The sequence below is a fragment of the Rhineura floridana genome, chromosome 11 (assembly GCF_030035675.1).
Source record: "Rhineura floridana isolate rRhiFlo1 chromosome 11, rRhiFlo1.hap2, whole genome shotgun sequence".
Lineage (NCBI taxonomy): Eukaryota > Metazoa > Chordata > Lepidosauria > Squamata > Rhineuridae > Rhineura > Rhineura floridana.
In genome coordinates, this window is record NC_084490.1 from 21,912,414 (window position 1) to 21,932,794 (window position 20,381).

At 47.0% G+C, this 20,381-nt stretch overlaps 1 protein-coding gene across 3 annotated transcripts in view; it reads left to right on the top strand.

Annotated features, from left to right (window-relative positions):
- Positions 1-20,381, top strand: part of ALDH16A1 (aldehyde dehydrogenase 16 family member A1) — a 65,033-nt gene that overhangs the window by 5,243 nt on the left and 39,409 nt on the right. For all 3 annotated transcript variants that reach the window (XM_061589595.1, XM_061589597.1, XM_061589596.1), the window contains 9 exons: positions 408-793; positions 5,728-5,830; positions 8,540-8,666; positions 9,878-10,056; positions 10,614-10,691; positions 11,691-11,875; positions 14,520-14,672; positions 15,973-16,170; positions 19,438-19,536. In XM_061589595.1, the coding sequence (XP_061445579.1) occupies positions 408-793; positions 5,728-5,830; positions 8,540-8,666; positions 9,878-10,056; positions 10,614-10,691; positions 11,691-11,875; positions 14,520-14,672; positions 15,973-16,170; positions 19,438-19,536 (1,508 nt within the window). The remainder of the gene's footprint in view (positions 1-407; positions 794-5,727; positions 5,831-8,539; positions 8,667-9,877; positions 10,057-10,613; positions 10,692-11,690; positions 11,876-14,519; positions 14,673-15,972; positions 16,171-19,437; positions 19,537-20,381) is intronic.

Sequence of the window (20,381 nt, forward strand, 5' to 3'; positions counted from 1 at the left end):
CAACCCTGCCTGGAGATCCCAGGGATTGAACCTGTGACTTTCTGCATAGAAAGTGGATGCTCAGCTACTGAGCTCCGGTTCCTTCCCCTTCTTGCAGGATACTCCCTTTCATTCCTTTTCAGTTTTCTAGTTCTCCCCCACAAGTTCTGTGGCATGCTCGATTCTCACTGGACAGTTTGTGGTTTTGTTTGTTTTTTTCTGAATTTTTTTTTCTACTTCTGCAAACCTACTGATTACCTTCCTCTAGTTTCTCAACAGCTTTGGCTCCATAGATGTCGCAACTCAGCACTTCAGTTCACCATGTTGTGTGTGTACATCAATGTATTTGTGTGCGTAGCTTGAGCTTTGCATGCGTGGACGCTTATGCCTGCCATTTGGAATAACTTCTTCTCCATCCTGCCCTCCAGCTTTTTCCAGGCCACGGACCCTGCTGAGCACCCGGGAGAAGTTGGCTCAGCTCCGCAACAGACGGAAGAGGCCTCGGGATGACAAGTTTGACGAGCTTGTGCGGGACATCCGGGCACACTTCCGGGAGAGGGAGAAGTTGTTCCAGGGCTTGTGGGAGGAGGAGAAGGCCCAGCGGGAGAAGGACCGGAGGCTGTGGACAGCCGAGATGGACTGGATCCGGCAAATGTGGGCCAAGAGCCAGAAGGAGAGGGAGCCGGCCGGAGCCAACAAGGAGGCGAATGGCCCTCGGCATGTAAAGGAAGAGAGCTGGAGCTGGGATCTCTGCAAAGACTCTGAAGGGGGATCTCCAAAAGACACCGGTGTTCAAGAGCCCCTTCTGTTAAAGGTTGCCTGGGCTATGAGCAGCTCATTGGGCCTCCACTTCCTTTTCAGAGAGTTGATTCCCAATCCCCACGCACAGTTCGTTCATTCATTCATTCATTCATTCATTCATTCATTCATTCATTCATTCATTCATTCATTCATTCATTGTACTTACATACCGCCCCATAGCCGAAGCTCTCTGGGCGGTTTACAGTAACTAAAAACATTAAAACAAATATACAAATTTAAAAACACATCTTTTAAAAACAATTTAAAACACATGCTAAAATGCCTGGGAGAAGAGGAAAGTCATGACCTGGCACCGAGAAGATAACAGTGTTGGCACCAGGCGCACCTCGTCAAGAAGATCATTCCATAATTTGGGGGCCACCACTGAGAAGGCCCTCTCCCTTGTTGCAATCCTCCGAGCTTACCTCGGAGTAGGCACCCGGAGGAGGGCCTTAGATGTTGAGCGTAGTGTATGGGTGGGTTCATATCGGGAGAGGCGTTCCATCAGGCATTGTGGTCCCAAGCCGTGTAAGGCTTTATAGGTCAAAACCAGCACCTTGAATCGAGCTCAGAAACATACAGGCAGCCAATGCAAGCAGGCCAGAATCGGTTTTATATGTTCAGACCGTCTGGTCCCTGTTACCAATCTGGCCGCTGCATTTTGCACAAGCTGCAGTTTCTGAACCGTCTTCAAAGGCAGCCCCACGTAGAGTGCATTGCAGTAATCTAATTTGGCGGTTACCAGAGCATGGACAACTGAAGCCAGGTTATCCCTGTCCAGATAGGGACGTAGTTGGGCCACCAACCGAAGTTGGTAGAAGACACTCCGTGCCACCGAGGCTACCTGAGCCTCAAGTGACAGAGATGGTTCTAGGAGAACCCCCAAGCTACGAACCTGCTCCTTCGGGGGAGTGCAACCCCATCCAGGACAGGTTGGACATCCACCATCGGGTCAGAAGAACCACCCACTAGCAGCATCTCAGTCTTGTCTGGATTGAGCCTCAGTTTATTAGCCCTCATCCATTCCATTGTTGCAGTGTCAAGCCCGCAGCCAGGCACCAGTTCAGCACATTGACAGCCTCACCTGAAGAAGATGAAAAGGAGAAATAGAGCTGTGTGTCATCAACATACTGATGGCAACGCACTCCAAAGCTCCAGATGACCCCACCCAACAGTTTCATGTAGATGTTGAACAGCATGGGGGACAGAACTGACCCCTGCGGAACCCCATACTGGAGAGTCCAGGGTGCCAAGCAATATTCCCCAAGCACCACCTTCTCTCCCACACTTCCTTTGGAGTCTCTAAGTTGACGATGGGGAGCCTCAAACCCGGGGTCCAAATGTGGTCCTCCAAGCCTCTCTCTGGGGCTCTTCCCAGGCCCCGCCCCCTTCTCAATCATCCCCTCTTTCCCCAGTTCACGCCCCTCACTGGCCTTGCTTTGCTTTTTCCTGCAGTGTGTTTGCCTGGCTGGAATATGTCCTCGAACTCTGTCTTTTGCTTGCCTGGATGGAGGATAGAGAGGCGTGTCTCAGTGTGTGTGTGTAGAAAGTAGCAAAATTTGCATTAGTTGCTCTGCCCACTTTTGCCTCTGGCCCTGCCCACCACTGCCATGTGGCCCCCAGAAGATTGGCCAGAAAGCAATGCAGCCCTGAGGCTGAGAAAAGGTTCTTTTCCCCAAAGTTTATTTTCTCAGGGTCTCTGTATGATAAGTGGTCCCATAAATCCTTTTATGGGATTTAAACAGAATCTTACCTAAGGCTGTTGCAAGCTTAAAAAAAAATAAAAAGGGAGGGGGGGCAGAGAGACCCATGTTATCATTTTGGATTCTTTTCTTCTCTGTATGTGTTCATCTTGAAGTGACCTTGCAGATCTTAACATGGTCGGTCTCTGGTATGCGGAGGTGGGTGACGTCAAAGTGCAGCAAATGTACAATGGCCGGAGAATGACCCTAAATAGAAAGTGTGTGTTCATATAACTAGAGCAGCTGGGAGATCTTTGGCTGGGTAAAAAAAAGTTGTGGATTCAGGTTAACCCCTCTGAATTTATGACTCCTGTGGTCTCTATGCAGCATACATTGCAACCCCCTTCTGCCTCATCAAAGTCTGGGTTGGGATTAGCTGTAAGCCTTTGATTGACCAAGTGATGTAAAATCACAAGACCCTTGGAAGCTGTTTAACCATCTAACTAGGGGTGGACAGATCAGCTTATTTATGTCCCGTCTTAGTTTTGCATGTGCTGAATCATAAGTCCATTCTGTTTTGGGGTTTTGTGGATTTTTTTTAAATGCACAAAATTCCACGTTTTAAAAGCATGCATTTTCTATGCATTTCTTCCCCTTCAAAAGGCACTTTTATAATACACATTCCCCCCAAATAAGCATTTTTGTGTGTATTTTTGAACCAAAATTGAATCATGACATTCAGAGAAGTATGCAGTCCTATTGATAGCTGTGTTTCAGTCTAAATATAAATCAGGGATTGGCAAATTAGGTCAGTTTGCTTTGAAATATGGGCTGAATGAATGTCTCTTCCCATCCTGCATCCAGCCTAGTATTTATCTACTCTAAATGGGGTCTTGGGCAGAGGTGCTTTTCCATCACCTGCTGTCTTTTAACTGGAAATGTCAGAGATTAAATCTGGGACTTCCTGTATTCAGAGCATGTGCTCTGGTCCCCCTCCTCCCAATTTCCAGTGTAATTGGGGTGTTTTTCTCCCCAGTGGCGCAAACTAGCAAATACATAGCATCGTAGGGATGACCTGCCTCAGCTGAGTCAGACCTTTGGTCCACCTGGCTCAGTATTGTCTACACTGACTGGCAGCAGCTCTCCAGGGTTTCCAGCAGGGGTCTATTCCAGCCCTACCTGGAGGTGCTGGGGATTGAAACTGGGACCTTCTGCATGCAAAGCAGATGCTACCACTGAGCTAAGATCCTTCCCTACTTGATTAGAGTCTTCCTTGGCTGCAATCCAGTGCTCATTTTAGTTGAGAATAAACTCCGTTGAATACAATGAAATGAAGATTATTGTGCTCTTAATTTATTAATCATATGAGTTTAGCTAATTGGGTTCTTTGATTAATAGGTTCAATCTGTATAGATCTGCATATGAATAAAACAGTACTTTTGGTGATGGTGGTGGGTGTGAGAGAGAATACTTCCTGTGTTTTTAGATTCTTTGCATGTGGCTTGCAGCCACCACCTTCAGACACGGCATTTCTTTGCATGTGAGTGAGAAGGACGGGAAATACCTCTTCCATTTGTTTATTTCTTGACTTGTTCAAGAAATTTATATGCTGCCTTTTCAAGGCAAAGCCCTCCTGAGGTGGTTTACAGACATAATTAAAACAATTTTTTTAAATACATGCAAAACAATCCAACTACAAAACTAGAAACAGCAGCAGTCTGAAAAGCCCAGCACAACACCTTTAGTAAAATACAGACTATAACAATAAAGTTCCTAAGGTCTGTTTGTAAGCTAAGAAAAATGCAGTATGGTTATTTCGGAAGAAAGCTCCAGAGATACAGGGCCACCACTGAGCAGATCCTGTCTTTAATGACTGACAATTTAATGGACCTTGAAACAGGCCTGCAAGCAGGGACTCTTAAGACCTGGGCAGGCATATATGGATACAGGTGGCCATTCAAATAACCTAATCCTAATCCATGTAGGGCAGAGGTAGGAAATAAGATCTGAATGGATGTATCTTGACCTCCCATATCCACTCCAGGCTATTTTGACAAGTGGGCAGGGCTAGGAACTCCATAGTGTAGTCAATCTCACCGGGGCTTGCTATCACTACTGATCATCTGATGGCACTTAGCAAGCCCTGCTTTCGGCAGGGTTCAGCTACTCAGTGGAATTTCCAACTGGGAACTTGGTAGTGCAGCTGATCACACTGGGGCTTGATCTGTGCTGACAAGAAGTCTTTCTTGCGAAGCAGCAATAGGAAACATGCTTTAAGGCTCCTGATAGTTTATGCATGTTTCCCTTCCCCACACATGACATCACGTATGATGTCAGGTGTCAGGCAGGTGGGCATAGTTTTGGGGAAAGTGGCCCTCTGGGCCAAATTAGCACCTGTGTTGCACCTAATTTGGCCAACAGCCAAAGATTCTCCTGATTTAGGGGTTTAGAGGTGTAAAACATCACTTTAAATTGATCCTGGAAATGAATAGGCATCCAGAGTAACTGGTACAGTATTGGTGTAACATTTCTGAATGCTTGGTCCCCACAAGCATTGTTATGTCTGCATTTTTCTGACACGGTGCTCATCCTCTACAGTTTTTGTAAATTCTTGGATCAAACATAACTTTTTTTTAAAACTGACTGTGGCACCCTTTCGCTAATTAAATATGTTTACCTGATTAATTGACTAAACATTGCAGCTTTAAAAATAAACTCTTTCTTTTTTGGTATTCTGTTTTATACTCCAGAGCCTTGACATCTGGCAAAAACTGATGCAAATTGAGAACATTCTGTCAGGTCTTACCCTGGCTGCATGGAGACCCATAACTTTCCAAAAGAGGTTGTGTTAACCTCGAAAGGCAGTGGGAGAGCCATGTGCTTGAGGCAACGGATCCCCTTCCAGTTATCTCACGGACACCACTTAGGACTCCATTGCTGGAATTCAGTGGTTTAGTATACTCAGGGGTGGACACTCTGTGGCCCTACAGATATTGTTGGGCTCCCAGCATCCAATGTCCAATTATTTTAAGGTGTTGAGGAATTTCAGCCCGATTGCTCCCTCCCGTCTGCTGCAGCCCCTGCCCACCTGACTGGCTGAGGCTGATGGGAGCTGTAGTCCAAAACATCTGGAGGGCACCAGGTTGGCAGGAACTGACTTTCTGGGAAATGGTTGCAGCTCCATCTCTGTGCATTATAGTCAGTTGAACCAGTGTCTCTCTTTAATCTCCCCTGTTCTCACACCTGCCATCCCTTTTCTTTTTAGGCCTGGCTGGAATCTCACGGTCGTAGCTTTGGGCATTTCATAGATGGCGAGTGGCTGAAGCCGAATGGAAGGGAGACCTACACCACCAAGAATCCCACCACAGGTAAAGACAGATGAGATAAACGAGGGGGGGGATCTCGCATATATTTTGCAGTTTGATGATTATACCATGCAGACTCAGAACACGAAGCAGGGCAAAGAAGTCTACATTCTTGAAAAACTTGGATTTAATTTTTTTTTTAATTAAAGTTTAGAGGAAGAGCCATAGCTCAGTGGCAGAGCATCTGCTTTGCGCACAGAAGGTCCCAAGTTCAATCCCCACGATCTCTGAGTAGGGCTGGGAAGGACCCCTGCCGGAAACCCTGGAGAACTGAAGCCTGTCACTGTAGACTACACTTGAGCACCCCACACCTTGAGATCTAACTCCCTTTTAAGGCAGCCTCCTGTTTTCATTAGGAGCGTCCGTAGCTCAGTGGTGGGGCACATGTTTTGTATGCAGAAGGTCTCAGGTTCATTGCCTGGCATCTCCAGGTAGGGCTGGGAATGTTCCTTGTCTAAAACCCTGGAGGGCTGTTGCAAGTCAGTGTGGACAATACTGAGCTAAATGGATCCACGGACTGACTTGGTGTAAGGCAGGTTCCTGTGTTCCTAGGCTTGTAGCCGTTATCATTTGGAAAGCTGATTGAAAACACATGAGTAACGCATCACTGTGACTGGAAGGAAGGCTGCAGAGGACTTCAGGTGGTGGGGGTGGGGAGCTATTCCAGTGCCATGCATAATTCCTTGCCCTCCCGCATGGCTAGCAGAAATATAGTAAATTGGAATGGGCAGATGTCAGGCTTGGGGGATGTATTGTTACTATTTTGTGCCTGGGCTCCTACTGGAAGGAAGGGCGAAATATAAATTTAATAAATAAATAATAATAATGTTTTTGATATTATTTACTAAAACGTGAACATGCACCAAGCCAGAGCCAAGTGCAAAACAGTGGCTCAGTTGGGTGTCCATGCACTTTGAATTAAGAAGAGATGCTCAACCCAGGTATTTCTTTTCAGTACCTGAACTGAGCTGACTGCCCATTCACAGCCCAAACCCATTCTTCATTTTGCTTGAAGCTTTCACCAGATCTAATCTAGGGGTGTTGTCAATAAACCTTTTTAGTGTCAATAGTTTAGCAATACCAAAAAGATCTACTGCAGATACATTGCAGATTGCCCAGGGGTCTGCCAGAAGATCCCGATCTCCCTTTTGTCCACCCTTGTGTCAGATGATGTCAAATAGCAAATCTATTCTCCTTTTTATTAATATACATACTTGTTTACGATTCAGTCTGCCTTTTGTTTGGCGTAGAGTGTAGAAGTCACAGGGGATTCCAACTGGGCTATTTGTAATTCTCTGTGTCTGTGCATTAAGACCAGTTCCTGTGATGCTCAAAGATAAGAGTGCTTTGTGCAAGCATTGGCTGGAATCTAGACTTTGTCCTCTTCGAACTGAAGAGCGCATTCTGTTCATGCCAAAAGCTTTTGATCCAGCAGTGGGATCTTAGGAACATAGGAAGATACCTTGTACAGAGTCAGACCGACGGTCCATCTAGCTCACTACTGTCTACACTGACTGGCAGTGTAGAAGTCTGGAGATGCCAGGGATTGAACCTGTGATCTTCTAAATGCAAGGCAGATGCTCTACCACTGAACGATGACTAGTGGAAGTGGGGAGGTGACTTTTGCCCATTCCCCCTTCAGTCCCCAGCGCTACCTCCTACTCTGTTCTAGAGAGTCCCCCAAACCCTCTGAAGCAGATGGTGGAAGGGGCTGCAGTGGGGAGGATAAATTGGGCAAAGTCTCCTTTTGCACCCCCTTCCACTGGTGGGAGTGAAGTTTAGAGCCAAGCCATTCTCTTAGTCTATTTGCACACTTTGGTTTGGAGAGTAGCTTTGGCCTGGACTGGTCAGGGAAGGTTGGGGGGGACACACTATTATGAGACTACTAACAGAGGTAAGCTGAGGCTGAAAGGGCAGCTGTTTTTGAGGGCCCATCTGCACTATATGTTTAAAGAAGTATCATACCACTTTAAACAGTCATGGCTCCCCCCTGCAAAAAAAAATACTTGTTAAGGGTGCTGAGAGACCCCTATTCCCTCACAGAGCTGCAATTCCCAGAGTTCCCTGGGAAGAGAGATTGAGTGTTCAGCCACCCTGGGAACTAGCTCTGTGAGAGGACTAGCAGTCTCCTAACAACTCTCAGCGCTCTTAACAAACTATAGTTCCCAGGATTCTTTGAGGAAAGACAGGACTGTTTAGAGTGGTGTGATGCTGCTTTCAATATTTAGTGCAGTTGGGGCATAAAGCGTTGATAGTTCTGAGATGTGGTCTTTCTTGAGGGGCTTAGAGGCACCCACCTTGTCTTCCTTGTTTCTAACCCCTTCACTTGAAATTGGCAGTTTCTGCTTTGACCAGAATAATAACTAGAGACCTCTCTACTCCAGTTTTTTAAAAAATAAATGAAAGCTCAGGTTTTGCAGAATACCATCGCAGCTGCCAGGTTCTTAATTTAGAACAGGGTTGGAGAACCTGTGGCCCTCCAGATGGTGTTAGATTCCAGCTCCTGTCAGCCCCAGCCAGCCTGGCCAGTGGTCAGGAATTCTAGAAGTTGTAGTCCAAAATAATCTGGAGGGCAACAAGCTCCCCACCCCTGAAATAGCTTCTGCACCCTTCCTTCCATTTTATGGTGATGACTTCACATGTTTTAAGATTTGCTGTCAAATGAACCCTGGGAGAAAGAACACCTCTCTTCCTTTCACCTTTGCCCTGCAGGGGAACCACTGGCCACCACCCTCCAGGGCAGCATAGAAGACGTGGATGCAGCAGTCGATGCTGCCACAAAAGCTTTTGAATCATGGAGCCAACTCCCTGGCCACGTTCGAGCCCGGCACCTGTACAAGTAAGTGGTGATTACGAGAGGACCATCTTTTCTGTGATTTGAGAAAACTTCTTCTAGATTGCAGAGGTAGCCAACATGGTGCCCACCAACTGTTGTTGGACTCCAACTCCTCTCAGCCCCAGCCAGCATGACCAATAGGCACAGGGATGGTGGGAATTATAGTCCATTGACATCTGGAGGGCAACATGTTGGGGACCCCTTCTCCAGAGGCCTGGGGGTTCTGCATCTGTCAACACAGTAATGTTGCATATCTTCTTTGTACAAATGGTTTAACAGTAATTCCTTATCCCCGAGGGATCTTTGGAAGCTATTGTTCAGTGCAGGGGTTGTGGTGGGGATCCCTTTCAAAATTCTGAGCCCTGTCAACAAACTGCATTTCCCTGGGGTTTTTGAGAGAAGTCATGGGCTCCTGCTGGGAGAAAGGGCGGGATATAAATCAAATTAAAAAAAAAAGGTATTGAACTGAAAAAAGTGGTACTTACAATGAATTGTTGCAGTATGAAATGTGAGAGCAAGCCATGCCTCCTCTAAGATACTCTGTTCTATTCCCTATACCACCCACTTCACTCTTTTTCCCGCCAAAAACGTCGCATTCCATGTCAACTGAGTATGCTCAGTCCGCATTGGGCTGCTTTTGTGGTGTGTGTCCTTTTAGGGTTTTCTTTTGCATTGGATTTCTTGAACTTCTGCAAACCTTGAGCCTACTGAGACCTTCCTCTTTCGTGTGGGCGTGGCTGTTTTGGCTACGTAAACGTCAGCACTCAATGCCTGAACATCAGAAATAGAACACATCTGTAGTGTAGACTTGCCTAGAAGCGACCTCTTCCTCTGTAAGGTGTCGCAGCCCATGTTTCTTTTAACTTGTGAGGACTGCTGGTGAAATATACAAAGGCCCTTTGGGTATTTGCTCGGCCAAGCTACACGTGATTTGAGATTGTCTGCTCAGTCTGTTTCTGCATTGGAATTGCTTTTTAATATGTTTTTTAACCTTTTTTTTAAGATGTCTTCAAAGCTTTTTAAAAAATGTTTTTAAAGTTGTTTTGTTTTAATGTATTTTAACGTCTGTTTTCATGATTTTTAAGTCTGTTCTTCTGATATTTTAAAGTGTCTTTAGTGCTTTTGTTTGCCACCCTGGGCTCCTGCTGGGAGGAAGGGCGGGATATAAATCAAATAATAAATTAAATAAATAAATAAAGTGTCTCTCACCCCAGCGTGGCCAGGACCATCCAGAAGCACCAGCGGCTGCTCAGCCTTCTTGAGAGTCTAGACAGCGGGAAGCTAATCCGGGAAGCCCGAGACACAGACCTGCCTCTGGTCGTCCGCCATTTCTACCACCACACAGGCTGGGCCCAGCTGATGGAGGTGGAGATGAAGGGCTGGAAGCCTCTTGGTGAGTTGGAGCCGGGCTGGAGTCCTAGTGGGGAGAGTGCTCTCCCCCCACTCCTTGCCCCAGCTTTCCTGCGTAGGGCTCCCTCCCCACCCCCAATTTTGCAAGCCCAGGCACATTGGCTCGCTGCCCATTCCCCGTTTTTAATGCTGCAGGCTCTAATTCTGGGGTGGGGACCTTCAGGCACAGGGGCTGAATATGGCCTCCCAGGCCTCTCTATCTGGCCCCCAGAACTCTCCCCAGGCCACACCCCTCACTGGCCCTGCTTTGCACCCTGAGTGTTTTTGCTTGGCTGGAACATGTCCTTGAACTCTCGCAATGACTCTTGCTTGTCTGGATGGAGAGGGGTCTGAGAGTGTGTTCAGTAAGCAGCCCACTGTACAAAGAGCAAGTTCACATTTGTTGCCCTACCCACTTTCCTCTCTGGCTCGGCCCACCATTGGCCCTTGGAAGCTTGCCCAGAAAGGAATGTGGCCCTTGAGTTGGAGAAGGTCCTACTCCCCTGTTCTAATCGCATCCAGAGATCTCTGGGTATCTGATAAAATCCCTCCCTCCGATAGGGGTCGTGGCAGCTCTCATCCCTCGGAGTTTTCCTTTGCTGACTCTGACGTGGAAGGTGTGTCCAGCGCTGGCCATGGGTACGTTAAACTGTGTGTGTGTTGATCTGAGCAAGAACCGCGGCAGGGTGGTGTAGCGGTTAAGAGGGTTGGACTAGGACTGACAGAACCCAGCTACAAATCCCTGCTTAGCTTGGGTGACTCAAAGAGGGCTCTTCTGTCTTGCCAATTTCCTTCAATTACATTGAGCTCTAGTCTTAAAGGGAGGGAGGGGAAGATCCCTCTGTCTCCCCATCTTTTCCATGCCCTTTTAAAAAATTTTTGCAAACCTTTAGCCTGCTCTCACCCGTCCTCTTGGCATGCAAGCATTTAATTGCATTGGCATCTGTGGAGACGTGGTTTTGATATCAGTGGGGCAGTGAATTCACTCTGGGTTTTAGTCTGAACTTTCAAGGGATTGTCAAAGGTGCTGAAGCTGAAGTTCGGATTAAAACCTAGCGTGGATTCACTGCCCCACTGACACTGGAGCTATCAGTCTCCATCGATTGACAGATTTTCTTATTTTCCATTTTTTGCTTTAAAAAAACACCAAGGAGAATGGAAATTGGAGGTATAAAATAGTGGGACATGGAGTATTGGGTTTGGAATTTGGGAAAAATCCTGGATCTGCTTGTGTCCCTAGAGGCACAAGTGACCTCCATGGTGTGGAGTGCTTTATACCAGCCTAGGCTGTTAAGCCCACTTGCGTCCCTGTCTGAATGTGACAAATCTAGAAGCAGCTGTCAATTCTCTGGTAGCCTCCTGTCTGGATGATTGCATTTGTGTGGGGCCTGCCCATGTAGATGGTCCAAAAACCCTCAGTCGGTGTAGGATGCAGTAGTGTTTTAAATGGGGGACAGACGATCGGAACCTGTTAGGCCCGTCCTTGTTCTCTTACATCAGAATAGCACCCCAGCCTGTGCTATAGTGATGCCATGTGGGAAAGAAGAATGTGGGGGTTGAAATTTCTTTTGTTTTCTGCTTCACACCTTCTCTTCTCTCTCCCCCCCCACCCCTGCCACCGCTTGCCTTGCTGAGTAGGAAACACTGTAGTCTTAAAACCGGCCAGCTCCACCCGCCTCACGGCTCTGCTCCTGGCTGAAGCCTGTACCCAGGCCGGGCTCCCTCCTGGGGTCCTCAATGTTGTCACGGGCGATCAGGGCCTGGGGGAGGCCTTGGCTGCGCATCCAGGTATCGACAAAGTGGCTTTTGCTGGCTCCGCTGAGGTAAGTGCCTTTCTCTGTCCAAGGAGGGTGGTGGTGGGTTAGAGTAGTCTTGGCTTTTATCAGCCCTGGGGTTAGACAAAGATCACATTTCTACCATACATTTATTCCGCTATTATTCCACTATAAAAGAATCCTGGGGAGTGTAGTTTGTGAAGAGTGCTTGGAGTTGTTTGGAGACTCCTATTCTCCTCATAGACCTGCAATTTCCAGAGTTCCTTGGGCAGAGGGATTGGTTGTTGAACCACTCTGAGAATGAGAGCTCTGTGAGGGAAGCAGGGATCTCCTAACAACACTTAGCACCCTTCACAAGCTACACTCCCCAGAATTCTTTGGGAGAAACCATGACTGTTTACATTGGAATAATAGTGGAATAAATGTACAGTGTGAATGTGGCCTAGTGCATGCTGATGGGCCTGATGCACTTTCTGTGGCACTGAGCCACTGCGTGAAGCAGCTGCACCTTACATTTTTAGACCTGAGGGAATGGGCAGGGCGTGACCTTATGCTGGGTTCTGTTGTGGGATGACAATTCCACCGTGTGGCTTATTGCACGTGGTACCTGAATGGAGTGAGGGAAATAACACAAGGAAGCTACTTCTCTGTGTAGTACAGGGAAGCCTGTGTAGCCCTCTGAATGTTGTTGGGCTCCAACTCCCATCAGCCCTAGCCAGCCTGACCAATGCTCAGGGATGATGGGGGTTATAGTCCAGCAATGCCTGGAGGGCCACAGGCTGCCCTGCTCCGTATTATACACACAGAAGTGGCTTCCTTGTGGTATTCCCCCACTCAGTTCAGGTACTATGTGCAACAAGCCACAGGCCAGAATTGTCATCCCACAAATAGAACCCAGCATAAGTAGGATTTTCACTTTTCTTGAAATGATGTAGGGTGGGGCCTTCAGGGGCAAACCAACCTGGTTCCCTCCAGATGCTGCCGGGCTGCAAATCCCATCAGCCTTGATTCTTGGTGCTGCCAGCTTGGGCTGATGGGACTTGGAGTCCGATAGCACACCTGGAGGGAGCCACACCAGCTGCTTCTAGCAGCAGTCATTCCATCAGGCTGCGTTGGAGAGAGAGAAGGGAAACAGGGCTCTTCCATCACCTCTGCTGAGATGTCAGCTGCCTTTTGGCTCTCTCTCATCTTCCAGTAACCATTTCATCAGCCTACCTGAACTCTTTCTGTCCCAGCTGGTTGTCATAAGAACTTTGGAACATTTAAGAACCGGTGGATGAGTTTGCTTTTCCCCTCCTCTCCCCGCTGCTTTTTTCCTCCTTAATGTTGTGTCTTTTTGATTCTAAGCTTGAGGGCAGGGACGGTCTTGTTTTTTTGTTATCCAATCCGTGAAAAATTCTTAAATAGCCACGGGTGACATGTCCAGCTCTCCCAGCTTCAAGAAGATAGTATTTTACAGTATTTTGGCCTAAACATTTTGCACAGCCTGTGTTGCATTTGAGAGAGGAGGAGGAGCAAGTGGAGTGCTTTTTTGAAGCCCCCCCCCCCCGCATATTAAGATTTGCAGTGGAGGCTCTTCTTGTTTGCCCACCAAGGCGCTCCACCTTTTAGAAGGACCTCGAAAACAGATTTTGTTTCAGGTGGCTTTTTTTCTTTTTGTTGTTATGATGCTCCTTTGGAGCTGATGAAATTGCAGAAATTGTTTTTGTATTCATGTGGACTGAATGCAGCAGCAGATGGCATGATGCTCACCTGCTCTCCCCCTAGCTGAGTTGCTGCTGCATACTGAGAGCCGGAAGGGTGAGGCACCAGCAAGGTCAGTGCAGTGCAGATGCACAGATGGAGCCAATCTGCTGCTTCTGCTGGCACATTTGCCCCATGTCACCAACCTTGTCCCTCCCTCCCTTGGTATGATGCCCCATTGACTCTGCCGGAGGGACGTCAGAAGAGCAGTCCAGCCCTGTTCCAGGTGTACGTCTGAGCCCCCTATGTGTAATATCCACCAGAGAGGCCCAAACTGCAACCAAGAGCATGGCAGGATCTTTTGTTTGAATTAAAATCCACACCCACATGTCGCTCTTTTTGAAGCCACTCACAACCTCAAGAATGCACACAAAAAAGGTAAAATAAAGGTTGGATTATTAAAAGAGAAAACAGGAAAAATACTGCGTTTTTGTAAGCAGCTTCTAACTCAACACAATTATCCATTCCTTAAGTCTAAAAAGCATAAGAGAACCAATGTCTCTAATCACTCCCAAAATTTCCCCGAGCGAACCTGGAATTTGGAACCTTCCCTGTTACTTGTTAACTCGGTTAATACCTGCCTTCCTGAGGTCACCAAGCCAGTTCGACCATCTTATAACTTGGGGTCAACATGAGGGCTGTATCCCAGAAGTCTGTGCTTTTCAGGTTCTTATGCCATGATAGAATAAACCCCCCATTTTATGCCTACCTCCTCACAGCCCCATCACGCTACTGATTCCATGTTGGGGATTTTTGGGGAAAAAGTTACATTATTATTATTTTTAATATTTAGTATTGATGAAGTTGTATTTTAAATTGTTACTGCACAGGCAGCCTTGCGAGAGTTTTACTTGGAAAAGCAGCCTATAAATAGTTAAAAATAAAAGTGCTGCCCAAATGGGCACAAAGCAGCTTATTCATGCACGTGGGCACTATGCCGTCATTGCAGGTGGGCCGCAACCTGCGCCGTGCCACGGCGGGGACTGGCAAGAAGCTTTCTCTCCAGCTCGGAGGGAAATCGCCCTTCATTGTCTTTGACTCGGCTGATCTGGACAGCGCTGTTGATGGGCTGGTAGATTCCATCTGGCTCAACCAGGGGCAGGTATGTTTGACTGGTGGGGATACACTGAGGCCTGATTGACCCAAGAATAGACATGGAGGGGTGGTGGAATCTCTCCCCCCCCCATCTTCTATGTCAGGGTTGGCAGCTAGCAGCCTGTGGATCTGGTGCAGCCTTCAAATTTTAGAAGGCTCCTGGCAGCACTTCAAAATGTTACTCAGGACGTCGATCCCCTCAGGACTTGCCTCAGGCTACACCCCTCACTGATCCTGCTTCACACACTCCTTGAGTGTTTTCCCCTGGCTGGAATATGACCTTGGACTCTGATAAGGCCTTTTGGGCCTGGACGGAGGATAGAGCAGGGTGTGCGAGTGTGTATAGAAACGAGACTGCTGTACAAAGGTAAAATTTGCATTCGTTGTCCCGCTCACATTTGCCCTTGGCTCCACCCACCACTGGCCCTCGGAAAGTTGCCCAGATGTGGGACTGTGACCCTCAGGCTGAAAAAGGCTCCCCACCCCCGATGATGTAGAAAATTTGTCCAGTTTTTCATTCACCTGGAAGAGAAAACGGGTCTCAAAAGCTGTAAAGGAGGGAGAGAGATCCCGGCATGTGAAACCTACAGAGGGAAGCAACATTGATGCCCCTGTTATGCCTGAATTCATGTGTCCCCCATACCAGCCAAGCCCTTCATGGCTCATAGTGCTGACTTTATTATAGATTCTGACCACTTGGAAGGATGTTGGCTTGCGGGGGGGGGGCAAAGCACACAGTTCTGACCAGGGATGCCACTCAGTTCAAAATTTGGGAGAGGGGATTAATTATACGTTCGGTCAATCAATTTATATTTGCACATGGGTAAGACAAAAATATTTCTGAAAGAGGAAACGTAATTTTATTTTTAGGTAAAGTGTAAGTTTATTTTGGCAGGTGTTGTCTTAGGAAAAGACATTCCCTCCTGCATGTGAGAGAAAAGGGGATACCTCTTTTAAGATGGTGTTTGCCATCTCCAGCGTGTGTGTATACATATATATGCAATATTGGGCTCCATATGTAGCCAAAACAGCACTACCCATGCACAAGAGAGGGGTATTGGCAGGTTTGGGGGAACACCAAGGTTTGCAAAAGTAACTTCTTTTTTTTAAATTATGATGTAATGAAGCAATTCTTGCCTTCTTAATTCTGTATCAAGTCTGATTTCCTTAAATGAATTCAGTCACATCCCCCCCCTTTCTTCTGATGGCTGGGCTGCTATCTGCAGGCCAGACTGGCTCCCGAGAAGGCTGCCTGTTCCCCTCCTGCAGGGTGGTCCTTAAGAGCGTGCCATTTCTCCCCTGCCCAGGTGCAGAGTGCCGGGTCTCAGCTGTTCCTACAGGAATCCATTGCCAAAGACTTCATTCAACGCCTGAAACGCCGAATGGGGCAGCTGCGTATGGGGGACTCTCTGGACAAGGCCGTGGACTTGGGAGCCTTGGTCAGCGAGAAGCAGCGCTGCACCATCGAGAGCCTTGTGGAGGAAGCTCGAGCAGAAGGGGCTGAGGTGAGGAGGAGGCGGAGGAGGAGGCAGGGTCCCTGGACCTCTTGGGCTTTCTGGAGGGGGTGGTAGTAGTACTGAAATACGATCAAACAACAACAGTGACAGAGCAGGTAGGCGTCAGGGCCAACTACTTCTGTTTTTCAGTATTTGTTTTATTTTACTGCATTTACTGGATATACAGGAGCTCGAGGTACACGGTTCTCCTCCCTCTCCATTTTATCCTCACAACAACCCTGTGAGGTAGGTTAGGCTGAGAGGCAGTGACTGGCCTAAGGTCACCAGTGAGCTTCATGGCAGAGTGGGGATTCAAACCCTGGTCTCCCAGGTTGTAGTCTGACACTCTAGCCAGTGCACCAAACTGGCTCTCAGTAGAATCTCGAGATCAGCTAAGGCCAGATGCAAAGTGATGGCACAGAGTGGGGAAAGTTATCCACGTAGAATTAACGAGCGGGTTGCCTCCAAGAACATCCTCGGCCCAAGAATTATTTTTCAGGGCCAGAACGGAAAGCGCAGTCCCCTTGCTCATTTGCTCTCACATTCATACATTGCCCCCACAAATACACACACACACACCCCACACAGTTTTCCTCTCAACAATCTAAATAATATTTTTTTATTATTTTTTTATTTATCACCTTCCACACATATCAAGGTGATGTACAAAATACAATAAACAACTCAAATAGTTAAAAACACACACACAAAATAAGATAAGTTAAATTTAAAAACAGTGCAGAATGGCACAGACATACTCATCCAGCTGGTTAAGCTTGCTGGAACAAAAATGTCTTCTGGAAAGTGCAGATAGTGGGCACTTGTCATAGCTCGACAGGAATCCTGTTCCACAGAACAGGGGCAGCCACTCTGAAAGCCCTGCTCCAAGTTACTGTGGAGCGAGCTTCTGATGATCTTGGAACTTGAAAGGAAGCTCTCCTGAAAACTGCAGTGACTCGCTGGGCATATAAGGAATAAGGCAATCTCAATTTAGAACAAAAAATGGTTTTGCTATTGTTTTAACTGGAAGTCAGAAATCCTTGCCGATTTTACTTCAGATCACCCCAAGTTATGGCAGTAGATCCCAGTCTCACTTTCTGCCCACCCCTAACTTAGAACATACCTGCATTACCAAGCTAAGCTAGTATTTGAGGCCCATTTCATTTATATCTCACCCTTTCTCCAAGGATCTCAATGCAATATACATTGTCTTTTTCCCACACACCCTGTTTTACCGTCGCAGCAACCCCGTGAAGTAGGTTGGGCTGAGAGACAGTGACTGGCCCAAGGTCACACAGTGAGCTTCGTGTCTGCTTGGGGATTTGAACCCTGGTCTAGTCCGACACTGGTCAGTTGTCATAGAATAGGGGGTTGGACTTGATGGCCTTATAGGCCCCTTCCAATTCTGTGATTCTGTGAATCTTACTTGTACCTAAATGGCTAGGCTACTTTTTTCACCGAAAAGTTCAACCAGAAATTTAAGAACACGGTCAAGCAACTAAGGTGTTTTTTTAAAAAACTAAGTTTTACTAAATAATAAAAGATAGAATAGCATAATAAATCAACAGCACAAATGTATGTCGTCAGAGTAGAATAAAGTGTGTGTGTGAGAGGGGGAAGGAACAACTTACCCAAAGGCACAATGAAATAAATCAGTTTTCGCAAGATGTCAAAATGCCAATCAAGAGGGGTCAAAGCAAGGCTCCTAGAGTTGTGAGCAGGGCCGCTGAGAGTGGGTTCAGGTCCCGGTAAAAAAAAAATTTAGGCCCCCCCAGCAGGGGTGGACCGGCTAAAAATCTTTACACAGGATTTGTATTGATGTGCAAAAATAACAAATATGCCTTGCCTGGTATACAAATGAAACATGGAATAGGAAAAGAAAACATTTACTGTACAGTAGGGCCCCACTCGTACGGCAGGTTAGGTTCCAGACTCCCGCCGAAAAGCGAAAACCGCTGAAAAGCGGAATAGCTGTAGCATGGGGGTCTGGAACCTAACCCGCTGATCGCACCGGAGGAGGAGAAGATCAGATCTTCCCCTCCTCAGGCGCGATCAGCTCAAGCGGGAGTCTGATCTTCTCCACTTCCGGTGCGATCAGCTGGAGTGCGGGGAGCTCCAGCCCCCGCTCCAGCTGATCGCCCTCTAGTGCCCTATTAGCGGAACGCAGAAAAGCAGGGCGCCGAAAAGCAGGGCGCCCTACTGTATTCTTAAAGAACATATAAAAAGAATTAAACAACATTTTTAAAAAACTTAAATTAAAATCACATATGTTATATTAAACAAAAAACAAATATGCCCTGTTATTTTCTTTTAAATTCACTGATTTTACAATGGATGTCAAAAACAATCGACAAATAATAATACTACCGAGAAGTACAAAAACATATGCAACATAGTCAAGCCCCAGGCCCCCTTCTGGACTGTCGGGCCCTGGTAATTTGTACCGGCTTCCCCCCCCCCCTCGTCAGCCCTGGTAGTGAGTTATGTAGTCCATATGCTACAACCAAGAAGGCCGTGTTCTGCAAAATCTCCCCAGTGGAGGAATGCAGAGGAATGTAGGAAACTGCCTTATACCGAGTCAGACCATTGGTCCATCTAGCTCAGTATTGTTTACACTGATGGGCAGCAGCTCTCCAGGATTTCAGTCAAGGTGTCTTTTCCTGCCCTACCTGGAGATGCCAGGGATTGTGCCTGGGACCTTCTGCATGCCAAGCAGATGCTCTGCCACTGAGCCACAGCCTGGCCCCAATCCAAACGCCAGCATTCATTACATTAGGGCCCCGCTTTTCGGCATTCCGCTTCTTGGCGTTCTGCTAATACGCCGGTTTTCAATTACAGTAGGGTCCCACTCATACGGCGCTTGTTCTGCTTTTTCAGCATTTTTTGGCATGACGCGCTCCGAGAAGGGCATCGGGAGCCATTTTATTGTCGGTGTTCCACTTTTGGCGATTTTCGCTTTTTGGCGGGGGTCTGGAACCTGACTCACGGTATGAGTGGGGCCCTACTGTATTTGGGAAGGGAATCTCTTCTGTGGTTTTTAGTTACTTACTCTTTTAGATCCGTGCCCTCCTTGATGGTGTTAAGATCTTGTTTCATGTGAGTGCCTTTGGTGTGACCTGCTCTTGATTTATTTTTTAAAATAATGTGGCTTTTAAGATATGTTTTATCTTCTGTTTTAATTGCTTTGCATTTAAAATTGTATTGTCGTTATTGGCTGTCTTGGGCATCTCAGGATGTAAATATTTTTAAATAAATAATTTCCCCCCCCCGATTTAGATTTTTCAAGCCTGGGCGTCCCTCCCATCAAGTGGGCTGTTCTACCCTCCAACCTTAATCACTGGCGTGCATACTACCTCCCGTTGTGTCAGGCAAGAGGTAGGAGGATGTGGGGCCGAGCCCTGGAATCTGATTTGACTGCCAAGACGTTAATGTTGGTAATAGGAGGAATCAGGGTATTGTACCTTTGAGCATGCACAAAGGGCTCTTCTTTTCCCACCGCATAACCATAAGCTTACCCAACGCATTTAGGTTCTGAAAGCCGACTCCATGGCTTTCCAGCCGGTGTGAGTCCCATGGTCTTACTTTTTCTTAATTAAAAAAAAGATTAAGCAGTGGAGCTATTAGTTGTCCAGAAACATGTATTTGTGGAGCCTGTCTAGCAAATAAAACTATGCCTAGTCTTTCTATGCAGTCTGATAAGAGGAAGAAGGGCACCTTCTTGAGGCTGAAATAAGAATTGCCATATTAAAAATTCCGTTTACAAAAGAAACAGTATATACAGTAGGGCCCCGCTTTACAGCGCTTCACTTTATGGCTCTTCGCTAATGCAGCAGTCTCAATTAGACGCAATTAGACTAAAGCCCCACTCATACAGCGCTTGTTTTATGGCGGTTTTCGGGCGTCACGCACCATTCTATTCAATGAGTTCCGCTTTTCAGCAGTTTTTGTTTTCAGCAGGGGTCTGGAACGTAACCCGCCATATGAGTGGGGCCCTATTGTAATAACTTTACTAAGGACCCCTCCAGGGCTCCTTCTAATTGTACATTCATGATGACTTGTGCTCATGATGATATCAGGCAGTTATATGCAACCCCGCTTTAATACTGTTTGTCCCTGCAAAAGTTTTGGGATGGAAATACTAATGCCTGATTATTGCATTATTATTGCAGCCCAAGCTGCAGAATACACCTGCAAAAAAAAAGGCATTACAGACTGGAGGG